The 12,055-nt window shown below is 60.6% G+C and overlaps 1 protein-coding gene across 1 annotated transcript; it reads left to right on the forward strand.

The window, feature by feature from the left end:
- VWA5B2 (von Willebrand factor A domain containing 5B2) lies at positions 1 to 11,787 on the forward strand. The gene is made up of 22 exons (XM_088061059.1): positions 1 to 186; positions 3,438 to 3,593; positions 3,964 to 4,125; positions 4,446 to 4,659; positions 4,777 to 4,931; positions 5,382 to 5,513; positions 5,626 to 5,750; positions 5,878 to 6,054; positions 6,137 to 6,247; positions 6,371 to 6,573; positions 6,867 to 6,981; positions 7,057 to 7,242; positions 7,334 to 7,493; positions 7,569 to 7,858; positions 8,948 to 9,173; positions 9,259 to 9,603; positions 9,674 to 9,811; positions 9,888 to 10,007; positions 10,236 to 10,313; positions 10,508 to 10,577; positions 10,800 to 10,908; positions 11,179 to 11,787. Exons 2-22 carry the CDS (start codon positions 3,455 to 3,457, stop codon positions 11,785 to 11,787), a joined length of 3,864 nt encoding a protein of 1,287 aa, XP_087917185.1. The 5' UTR covers positions 1 to 186; positions 3,438 to 3,454.
- Positions 11,788 to 12,055: the final 268 nt, after the last annotated feature.

Below are 12,055 nucleotides of genomic sequence, written 5' to 3' on the forward strand. Positions count from 1 at the left end.
AGGGAGAGGCGGGGAAGGACCGCTCATCCCCCGGGTACCGCAGCCACCCAGACAGAGGGACAGGGAAACCCATCCGCAGGGAAGAGGGCTCTGCAGAAGGCAGGGACCCAGCGGGTACTGAAAGGAGCCTGCAGCCTCTGTGTCATCCTCCTCCTCCTCCTTCTCCTCCTCCTCCTCCTCCTCCAGGTAAGGACCAGGGCCAGGGGCAGGCAGGGCAGGGATCATGGTGGCCTGGGACCCTGGGGGTGTCCCGCAATTCGTCAGTGTCCCAGGGTTGCACATCTCCTGTCAGGGCAGCTCTGGGTCATAGGAGGGGTGAGAGGTGGAGGTGAGACAGCAGGGCCACAAAAGTGCTGAAATCACCATCCAGCAGCGGCTGGACAGGGCTGGCTCCAATAACTGCTGGGAACATGCTCCAGGTTATCAGCAACTGGTCCCTGAGCCACGCCACAGCTGTCCCGAGCTGGAGGACACTGGGACCCTTCTGTGGGGCTGCCCTGCCATGATTTGCCCTTGTCAGGGGAAATCTGTGTGGCTGAGACTTTTCTTTTGGGGGATGCCTGTGTTACGGCGCATTGAGGGCAAGTAACTCCTGTTCCCTGACACAAGGATGGGTTTTCCAGGGGTTTTAGTGTCTCTGGGAGGCAAGAGCAGGAGTGCAGGTCCTGGTGGTCCTGGATGCGGTGTCGGAGTCAGGGTGTGAGTGCCAGCTTGCACGCGCGTGTGCAGTGGACTCTGCTCCCTGTTCCCACTCCTCAGCAGACAAAGCAGGAGGCACCACAGGCTGGAGACAGTCCTTTGCCCCATCCAGCAATTCCTTTCCCCTTCACTCCTCTTTGGGCTCTGTGAAGTGGTGTGTCCCATGGGAACAGGGCAACAGCACCATCACCTCTGGGCTCCATGGCCTTCTCAAAGCTCCAGGAGCTGGGATGGACCCTGCTCTCCTGCCTTTGTGCCCCGTGGGATTTCTCACAGGGAGGGGAGGCCAGGGAAGCAGGGGGCAACGCAGCTGAGCAGCAGGGGCAGCAATGGCTCCTCACTCCAGGCACTCTTGTAGAGGCTTGGGCTCCTCTCCTTTCATCCTTTCTCTTGAACCTGCCTATGCATCTGTCACCAATGGAAATTTCCTCTGGGTTTGCCTGTGTTGGGTTTGGCCTCTTCCTTCCCCTGGACCGTGCTGAACCCCAGCTTGGGTGGCTGTTGCTGCAGCAGGTGAAACTCTGACAACTCCCCAGGCAGCTAAGGAGGGTCCACTGGGCTCAGGCACCTGACTCCCTGCAGCAGCCTTGCTGGAAAACACAGCCTGCCCACAGGCAAGAAGAGAAACATTGGTTTATTCTGACCTAGGGAAGAGTCAGCTCCTTCTTGGCTTCACAGATGGTGAAGAGATACCCCCAGCCTGCTGTAGCCCTTTTTTATTGGGGTTGTTGCTGGTCAAAGCAGCTCCTGCAGGTGGAGGTGGAGGGGAGGAAGAAGAGAAGGCTGTGAAGGTACTGGAAATCATGCTGAGGATGGGGAGAGGGCTGGGGAGACCTGTTGGTGATGCCACATCGGCATCTGGGGACAAGTTGCTGCCCCAGGGAAAGAGGATGAAGAGGCTGGGGTGAGGAGCATCATGTCTGGTTTTATTCATTACCATGGGGCTTAGAGCAGCCAGCACGAAGCGTGGCAGGGCCAGATGGGGCCTGTTTACTCTGTGAGAGTAAATGTAAAGAGAAGTGATAAAAAGCAGCCGGGACAGCTTCTCCAGTAAGTCCCTGGTAAACAAGCTGGCAGTGACCCGGCCGACAGGTGGCACGGTAAATAGTGGGCACGTTGCTGAGCATTAAACTGGGTGCCTTGGGAACAAATTGAACAGCTTTTGGGGAGAAATATGTCTTTAATGGCTCAGTGTGGCTGGGTTGGAGGCATCCTGGTCTCCAGATCCCATCTGGGTGCTGGGGTCAGGACAGGAACCAGCTGTTGAAGTTCCAACTATGGAACTGCAAGTGTGGAGGAACAGCAGGCTGAGCAGGGACCCTGTGCCACCTCGTGTGCTGGGAGCACAGTCTGGGGGGCGCAGCAGTGCATGCAGCATCCTGCACAGAGGGTGGAGGGTTGGTGATGGTGGGGTGTGGTTGGATGGCCAGGATCTGCCAGCATAACCCTGCAATGCCAGTTGAGCTCTCCTCTGGTGTAATGGACTGATTTTCCTGGGATGCAGCCACGTTGCTAATGCACTTCTGTGCTTCTCCAAGGCTCCCTGCTTTGTGCCAGCTGAGACTTTGGTCCTGGTGCTGCCTCCAAGGATGTAGCCCTGCTCTGCTTTCAAGGATGCTCTGTGAGAGGCGCTCTGTGACCACACCCTGAGCCTCCCGTTACCAAAGCTCTCACGAGCTGTTCGCAGGATGAAGGCCACTGGAGTGGGGGCACCAGATGGCTTACTTGTACCTGGCTTTGTCCTTGCCCCGGGCACATTGTGTGCTGGAGCACCAGCACATGGTATGGGGCCGGGGCCTTGCTGCTGCTGGGTCACAGGTGCTTGGGGCAGAGCAGAGGTGCAGACCCCATGCACACTGTCCACAGACCCACACAGCCAGGGCTAAGGCTGACAGGAATATTTTACAAATATTTGATGGCACAGGGTGGGCTGATGTGGGAGAGATGCCTTGACTCCAGACAATTAATTGTGATGGTGCTCCTGGGTGTTTTTCCCAAGGGGAAGAAAGGTGTAGAGTGGGTTAGTGCCATGGCTGGAAGGCATCCCCAGCCACCTCTCTTCCTGCCAAAAGGTGGGACCCCAGACACATCCATTCTGGGCAAAGAAGGTGATGATCATCCACTTGTCAGGCTCCACCCTGCAGTGCATTCCCCCCTGTGCTGTTCTTCCCTGCAGCACTGACCTTGTTGTTAATTATTAAACCCCCAGCAAACACTGCTTGCTGCTTTGTCCTAGTTACACTGTGGGCTTCTCACCCTTCTGGTTGGCTTTTTTTTTTTTTTTTTTTTTTTTAAAATTACCCTGGTAACCTCTGTGGATGAATGGAGATGGGAGCATCACAGCCAGTAAAGGAGATGGCCTGGAGAGGTTCTGGAGCTGCTCTGGGGCGGCTGAGAGATGGCTGTATGCAGTTGGGCATTATCCATTCTGTCCAGGAGTCTCAGCTTGTATGCCAGGGTTTGGGGCTTGCATGTAACCACTGCCCACAGGAATTTTGTTGCCCTTTCTGTGGGCTCTTGTGGCTCCAGACCTGGTTTGCAGGTGGGCTGGGGTCCAAGGAGAGACCTGGGTCCAAGTCTATGTGTTCTGTGGATGCTGAAGAGCAGCCTTAGATGGGGGAGGGCTGGAGACCTGCTCCCTCTTGCAGGCTGGGCAGATGGAAATGGCTTGTGGGCAGAAGCCCCTTCCAGCTGATCCATCCCTGAACATCCAGTACCTGCCTTCCCTGTGCTCACAGCTGCCCACAGAGGGACCATGCCAGGCCTCTACACCCTCTTGTCCTGGGAGGCTCTGCCCCTGAAGAGCTCCACGGTGAAGGCTTGTGCCAACGGATACTCCCTGAGCATCACTGCTCACCTCACCTACACCAACCCCCACAAGGAGCCTGTGGAAGGTAAGGGAAGGCTATCAGGTCTAGCAAGGACCTGGGCTGCCTGCACAGTGCCCTAAAAGCCCCTGTGCTGGAGAGTATCCCAGCCCATCTGTGTCCCAGCCCCCAAACACTGCTCAGTTTGGGGAGCAGAGATGGAGGCCACTGTCACCCACTGTGGGCAGGAGGAGAGTGAGGCTGAGCAAACAGAGTCCCATCACAGAGGCACGGGAGGATTTCACCCTCCCTCTGGGTTAGTGAGGCTCTGGTCGCTCCCGTATCTCACTCGCGTGCGTCTCAGTGAGTCAGACGGGCTCTCAGGGGGGCTCCTGCGGGCTGCTGCCACAGCAATGGCCATGCCTGGATCTGCCTTGGGGCTCTCTCCCGCCTGCAGGCATCTTCATCTACCCACTGGAGGAGTCGGAGGTGGTGGCTGGCTTTGAGGCAGCAGTGGGCAGCCGGCGGGTGACATTCCAGGTCCAGAACCGGCACCGGGTGCAGGACTGCTGCCTCCAGTGCAGCCCCAGCCCCGGCCGGCTGCGCCGCTGTGCCAGTGGTAAGTGCCATGGCATGGGTGGTGCTGTTGGGTGTTCCTGGCCAGGAGGCTCAGAACGGGCAGGGGGGAAGTGTGGGGGGATATGAGGGGCTGAGAGCCACTACCAGGCCACCCCAGTGCCTAGTGTGTCTCTGGGGCTGGAGATCTCAATGTCTCCTTTCCCCTCCCTGCACCTCTTCTGAGGCTCTGCCATCATTCGCACAGCTTTGTTACACCTGTGCTCTGCTGTCACCTTTGGGAGCAATTAGGGCCACTAATGACCTTTACAACCCCACATGCCTTGCTGACATGCCCCCATCCCTCATCCCTCTCCTGCCCAGGCCATCTTGTCTTGGATGAGGACGTGGAGCGCTCCACCTTCATCATTGTCACTGGCACACTGTGCCCGTCGGAGAGCCTGGCCATCACCCTGAACACAGTGCAGGAGCTGCCCACGCTGCCAGATGGGGCCCTGCGCCTCCTCCTGCCCCCCATCCTCACGCCCCACGTCCCCACCGACCCCGAGAGCGAGCCGGCAAGCTTGTGTGACGACAGGTTGGCCCTATGGTGATTTTCATGGCTTCCTCAGTCTCTGCCATCCCAGGGGGGCAATGCCAATGCTGGGCCAGCAGGGCTGGGGGGCAGGAGCCATCACCCCCTCTCCCCTTGCAGCCCCACCAGCTGTTTTGGGGGGCCAGGTGCCCGGAGCCAGTCACCCACTGTGGTACCTGTGGAGAGCGTGGATGTCTTTCGGGGACGACCCTACAACCCTTTTCCTTACGAGTTCAACTTCGAGCTGCTGGTGAAGGGCCCCTGCTTGCTGGCAGGTAGGGGATGTGGCTTGAGTGTTACCAGTTGGTTGTGTAAAACCTCCTCAAAATGTGGGTGATATTCCCTGGTCCCTCCCTTCTAGTGAGGGCCTGTTCCTGGGCATCCTCATGAACTCCCTCCAGGCAAAAAAGCCCTTTTCCCATTCCGTCCCTGGGGCTGGGACCCCACAAAGTCACCCTGCCTGTGCCTTTGGGCAGTTCTAGGTCAGCAGCCTCTTTCCCTGGGGTGATATGATGCACTGGGGAGAGGATGGGTGAGGAGGGGAAGATGGATGGTTGGTTGGTTGGTTGGTTGGTTGGTTGGTTGGTGGGGGTGTGCTCCTTGCTGCTGGCCCAGTCAATCCCATTAGCTCTGTCAGGAACAAGCCACTGCTGTGGGGCCTGGTGGGTAGGAGGCTGAGGAGGGGGTTTGTGAGGGACTTATCTGCTGCCTTCCCTTCTCTGCAGGGCTGGAGAGCCCATCACATGCCCTGAGAGCTGACGCTGACCCCTGGGCCAGTTCTGCCACCACCACCTGTGTCACCCTAGCTGAGCCCCACCACTATGACAGGGACCTGGAGATCATCCTCTACCCTTGTGGTGAGGGGAGACGGTGCCCTTGGAGGGTTCGAGACATCACCACAGAAACATCCAGAGCATCCCTCAGCCCCTTGCAGCACAGGGTAGCTTGAAACTCTCCTGTGCCCCCCAGAGCCCCACAGCCCCCACCTGGTGATTGAGGATGGCACCATGACATACCCTGAGTACGAGGCACACATCCGGAGCCGCCGGGATTACGCGCGGATTGCCAGGAAGGACAGCAGTGGCGAGAGACAGGTGACAGGGCAGAGCTACTGCTGCCCCAGCCGGGAGGAGGACAGGGGGAGGTGGTGGGATGTGGGTGAGGAAGACCTTGGTGTGCTCTGGAGGCTGTGAGAGAGCCTCTGACTGGCCTGGCTCGCAGGTGGCTTTCATGCAGAAGCGTTTCCACAAAGACATCTTCCCCAACCCCGTGCTGATGCTGAACTTCTGCCCGGTTGTGGAGGGCGTCCCCGGGGACCTGCAGAGCGTCACCCGTGAGATCCTCTTCCTCATTGACCGCAGCGACACCATCAGTGGCCCTGACCTTGACAGGGTCAAGGTGAGGCACGGCCATGGGTCCAGGGGTGCTCTCTGGGTGGCCAGCCTTTAGCAGCTGTCCCTGGTCCCTGCTGTCACCTCAGGAGGCTTTGCTGGTGGCCCTGAAGAGCCTCCCTTCAGGAACACTGCTCAACCTCGCCAGCTTCGGCACTGACATCAAGCCGCTCTTCCCATCCAGTCGCCTCTGCAGCAACGTGAGTATCACAGGCAAATCCTGGGTATCCACTAACCCCTCTTTGTCCTCCTCCCATCTCCTTGGCTTGGGGTAAGGGCTGGTGAGCCGGGGTACCGCTGCAAGGCCGGCTTTGTGCTGACAGGAGACCTTGCGGCGTGCCTGCGAGCACCTCGGCGGGCTGCGGGCGGACCCTGGCGGCACCAACCTGCTGGCAGCCCTGGGCTGGGCGCTGGCACAGCCCCTCCACCACGGCTACCCTCGCCAGCTATTCCTCTTCACCGGTGTGGCAGTGGGCAACGCAAGCAGGATCCTGCGGCTGGTGCGCAGGCAGGCCAGCACCGTCAGGTACGGCAGCGGCACCGCGGCAGATCTCGGTGTTCTCTAAATCCCCCGCGCCGTTCCCACTGATTTCTCCTTGTGCAGCCTCAAATCTTACCTGCGCCTGCCCCAGGGGTGTCCTTCACCCATCGCATCCCTCAGACCATGGGCTCAGCTATTCCTGGGGTGCCCCAGCCCAGCACGGAGCCAGGGCAGCGCTCTGGCTGTCAGACACCTCTGCCCATCCCTGCTAAGGGCTCCCCACTGGGTGTGCCGGCCCCAGCCCAGCTGTGGCTTTCCATCCCCTGGCTCTCCTGCAGGTGCTTCAGCTTTGGCATGGGCCTGCGGCCGTGCCGGCGGCTGCTGAAGGCCGTGGCCAAGGTGAGCCGGGGCCGTGCCGAGTTCCTGGGTCCGGCCGAGAGGCTGCAGCCCAAGGTAAGACCCAGGCAGGGGCGTGGGGGGCACCGGGGACACTGCCGTGTCTGACACTGTCTCCACTCGCCACCCCAGCTGATCAAGTCCCTGAAGAAGGCGATCGAGCCAGCCATCAGCGACATCACCATCGACTGGTACGTCCCTGACAGTATGGAGGCTCTGCTCTCACCCACCGAGCTCCCGGCCCTCTACCCTGGTGACCGCCTCATCAGCTACTGTGTCCTCTACAGCATCGCCCGCTTCGGTGGCAGGCGCCCGCTGGTACGACGGGCACTGGCCTGGGGAGGATGGCGTGGTCCCAGTGCATGGTCCCCCTGACTGGGGGGCTGATGGTGTCCTCTCTCTCCCCTAGGGCCAGGAAGGAGCTCGGCAGAGCTCCCGGGGTTCAGCCTTTCTCTCCCAGCAGGAAGTGCCCAGTCCTGGGGAGAGCCACCAGCCATCCCAGAGCAACCCAGGAACCGGGGATGCCTCCCTGGAGCTTTTTGCTGGAAGTACAGAGGTGTCAGAGAGGAGTGAGTGGGGTCCAGAGCTGGGGCTGGGGCAGTCCTGGGAGCCATGGGCTGACAGGGTGTGTACTCACCGGGCAGGTATTGATCCTGTTTCTGGGGGAGACATCTGGAAGCGGATTTACCAGCCCTCCTACATCCAGGAGCAGTATGTCCTGACACACTGTTCTGTCAGCACTGACCGCAGCCAGGGGCTGCTCTCCCGCAGCTCCACCAGCAGCGAGTCCACTGGCTCCCGGGATGTGGCCCCCGAGGGTGGCTCCTTGGCTCCTGGTGCTGATGTCACCTCCCAGCAGGGCCAGAAGAGCCTGTCCCTCTGTGAGTCCTCCACCAAATCTGCCCCGCTGCCCTCTGCCCCAGCTGGCACCAAGGTAAGGATACCAATGGGGTGCAGGGGCACATGGTGTGGGGGTTGTTCATGGCTTAGCTGGAGCCTTGCTGCCCTGTTGTGCCCAGGCATCTGCCCACTGGGCTGGGAAACAGAGTGCTGTAGCCTGGATTTTAAGCAAGGATCAGGAATAGATGCCATGGGGATGATGTTCCTTGGGTGGTTTTGCTCTATTGAAGTGGGACAGCTGGGGACCAAGCAGCTGGTCCCTTAGTGTCCCTGGCCAGCAGTCAGCTGAGGGTCTAACAGACCCCTGAGCCAGCTCAGTGACACCTTAAAGCTGCAGAAACCAAAGGGAAATAGCTGGGCTGGCATCATGTAACAAATCTGTTGGGCTGGAGAGGAAGGGCTGGCTGGCTGGGCTTCAGCCCTCAGCCAACACTGCCAGACACTTCATTAGCAATGGGCCACATCCCTGCTGCTTCATACCTGGCTTTAGAGCCCAGCTGGGTCACCGGGATGGGGAAAGGCAGCTGCCCTGGTGACGATGGCCCCAAGGTTTGGTGAGGCCAGCTGTCACCCAGCACCAGGACACACTCCTTTCCAATGGCACGGCTTAGGTAACTCACTCCTGTCACACAGCAGCACAGCTGGTGACCTTTGCTGCTGAAATGTCAAGCGTAAGTGATTTCCCTGCAGAGTAAATGATCCTCCCAGCTCCCTGCTGCTGGGATGAGAGGTGGCATGGGTGCCACTGCCCTGACATGTCTTTTAGGGGAAGCATCTCAATGTAGGGACATCACTCTGCACTGGGAAATGCATCCCATTGTAACACCATCCAGCTTGAATATCCTACTTAACCTCACTTCTGCACACACACAAATCCCTGGCAACTCCAGCATTAGCCTGAGTCAGTCCCCAGGGATGTTTGCAAACTCCTCTGTGGGTGCTTCCCATGTCTGTGGTGCCAGGCAAGCATCCCTGGGAGGCAGCTGGTGCCAGCCTGCAGAGCACTGGGGCTGATGACAGCCAAGGCTCCAGCCAGCAGCCGGAGAGGCGCAGGTGCCCCATCGCAGCTCAGAGCAATCTGGGCTCTCTGCTGGGCTTGCCAACAGCCTCGTCCCCACCGCAGGTCACGGTGGCCCTGAGCACAGAGGAGCTGGCACGGCAGAAGAAGGCACTGGCACGTGCTGCCTTGGCTGGGCGCAGCTTTTCCACGCCACACGGGGAGCTGGATGCCCATCGGCTCTGCCAGGCCTTGGAAAAGGTGTCACAGAAGACGAACCAGTCCCTGGAGGGGCGGCTGGATGAGCTGGGACCCCAACCACGGCAAATGCAGCCCAGCGCAGGAGAGTCAAGTGTGTGCTGGCTCTGGGGACGAGGTTGGTGAGGATGGAGCCAGGTGCCCCTGCCTTGCTGAGCCCACCCTTTGCTGTTGCCCAGATAACCTCCTCTCGCCCACCCACCTGGACTGGGACATGCTGGTGGAGCCCTCCTACCTCTTCAGTGCCTCACCAGCGCCCGAGCAGGGGCAGCCCAGCCTGGACGATGCCAGCATGCCCCTGCGCTGCCAGGTGGTGATCCATGCACTGCGAGCAGGCAAGCCGGTGTCCTGGGAAGTGACAGCCTCGCTGGAGTCACTGCTGCAGCCCCGGGAGGGGCCGGGCAGGGAGGACCCGCCGCGGCGGGTGGCCAAAGCCTGGGACAAGCCGCTGCACCGCCTGGCAGCGCGCTCCATCGTCCAGGACAATGAGAGCGTGGCACAGCGAGAAGCCAAGCTGGAGCAGGGTGAGTGCTGGGGTGGCTGCCTGGGGCGGCTCCCGCAGCCCCCCCGCTCTAACCGCATTGCTCCGGGCAGGTTTTGCCCGTCGGTTCCGCCTGAAAGCCGTGCAAACCAGCAAAGCCTGCAACGTGCCTTCCCTCTACACCCGCCTGGTGCCCGTGGACGGTGCCACACAGGCAGCCCTACCCACAGCCCCCGAGGTGTGGGGCATAGGTACGGGCAAGGGCCTGGTGGGATGGGGAGGGGGCAGCAAGGGGACAGAGGGTTGAGGTGGCATCATCCCTTTCAGCTGGCTCAGCCAGCCGGACACGAGCCGCTGCAGCAGGGGACTGGCACCACCGGAGCTCCTCAGCGGGTCAGGGACAGCAGCAGGATGTAGAGGAGCAGGATGAGGCCCCTGGCGCTGCAGGTACTGACTTAGACCTTTATGTCAATTTGTGCTCCCCAGGGTTCTGCACAGAGACCCACAGCTGTGTGGGGCTGGGCCTGCCTAGGGTGCTGTGGATATCCAGAAAGAGGCATCTGCCCCATACTGGGGAGGGGGACGTGGCATGACAGCATAGCAGCTCCTGAGAGCAGCTGTGAGCTGTGACGGTCCCTGGAGCCTGGGGCCCCACAAGACTTTGCTCTTTTGCAGAGCGAGACGAGATTCCCAGGTCTCCAGGCAGCATCTCCTCCCCTACCTTTGGCTGGGAAAAGCGGAACTACTCAAATGGTGTGTCCATGCTGGAGGGGGCCAAGGATGAGGGTGGGAGATGGGGTACCTCAATGCCCTGCCACAGCTGGAGCATCCACTGTGCCTGAAATACCCCGGGCACGTGGGCTGAGCTGCCCTGCTAGGTACTGGGCAGTGGGACACACCTCTGGGTGCATCATGTTCCCACTGTGCTTAACTCTCCCCCCTTGCAGGGCCTCCATCCAGCCCCTCCACCACCTCCATGGGCTCCCAGAAATCCACAGAGAGCACTGCAGGCTCCAGGTGACACTGTGGGGTGGGGGGATGCAAGGGACCAAAAATGGCACGTTGTGGGGCGAGGGGGACAGTGCCATTTTTTGGAGCTGCTGGTCCCATGTCACCTGCAAGCTCCTGCAGCTTAAGTGGGGGGGTTTGGTGTTCCAGCCCCTTCCCTGCAGCAGTTTGGTGTCCAGCTGCCATTCAGGAATTCCTCCCAATCCTGTTATCTTGCCTGTGACCCCACAGGTTTAGCCTGAGCAGGCGCAGGGGTCCCAGCCTGGTGCTGCGCCCGCAGTGCCTCAGCCCAGAAAGCGAGCGTTCCAGCAACCACGCAAGCCATGACTACCTCCCGCTGGTAAGGACCTGCTCCCTGTCCCCAGTCCCCATCCCAGCAGGGGGACCTGTCCTGCTGGGTGCCAGCTGAGCCACCCAGGTCACGCCTGGCAGAATGAGCAGTGGATGATGCTCCCAGTAGGTCCTTGCTCAGCCCTGCTGTGTCCTTAAATGTCTCTGGGGATCCTGGCTGGCTTTTTGGGGGGCATTAGACTGTCCCTGTGTGCCAGGGACACTCCTGCAGCCCCCGGTGTTTGCCTGCCCCCCAACTCGTCTGTCCCTCTCCTTGCAGGTGCAGCTGCAGCAAGCCCGGGGGCCGTTCCAGCTCACCGAGAGTTTCTCTGAAGTGGTGCAGATCCCCTTGGACCGCCTGCGCCGGGCCTCCCCTTATGCCTCCCACCGTGCCAGCCTCAGCCCCGTGTCCCCAGGGGCCAGAAGCATGCCTGAGGCAAGACCTGGAGCTGAGGAGGCTCAGGAGCCCATTGCAGCCCTGCAGCCCAGCTCGCCCACATCCCAGAGCACTTGCTCCGAGGTGCCCAGCGCAGCCGTGTGGGCGCAGGCGGACAGCGGGCACGGCTCCGAGTCCGACACCGGGCCCCACTCTGCTGCCCCCTCTGAGGCCGGTGTGAGCTGTCAGGACATGGGGCCAGAGGATCTGGAGAGTGCCAGCTGGGCCACGGCAGTGGCCTTGGCGTGGCTGGAGCATCGCTGCGCTGGGTTCTTCGAGGAGTGGGAGCTGGTGGCAGCCAAGGCGGATGCGTGGCTGCAGGCACAGCGCCTACCTGAGGGGGTGGACGTGGGCTGCCTCAAAGGGGCAGCCAGGCACTTGTTCTTGCTGCTGCGTCACTGGGACGAGAACATCAAGCTGAACATGCTGTGCTACGACCCCAACAACGTCTGACGGCCGCCCGAGGGGCCAATAAAGACACCTGGCTCCAAGCCAGCTGCACTGGTGTTTCTGTTTCCAGCAGAGAGCTGCTGGCTCCATTCAGGCCATGCCAGGACTCACCAGAATCCTAGCAGGGGGTCACCCCCTTCCCAGCCATCTCTGGTGAGAGGGAGCGGGCAGGGGTGTAGGAAAAGCTGTACTGGAGGGATTCATGGGCTCCATCAAGGCAAATGAAACCTTGAGGCAAAGCAGTTTTGCAGCTCCTCTGTTCTAACCTTAC

Source organism: Pseudopodoces humilis, chromosome 11 (assembly GCF_049639895.1).
Source record: "Pseudopodoces humilis isolate 2021_Gansu_Grassland_sample_001 chromosome 11, ASM4963989v1, whole genome shotgun sequence".
Lineage (NCBI taxonomy): Eukaryota > Metazoa > Chordata > Aves > Passeriformes > Paridae > Pseudopodoces > Pseudopodoces humilis.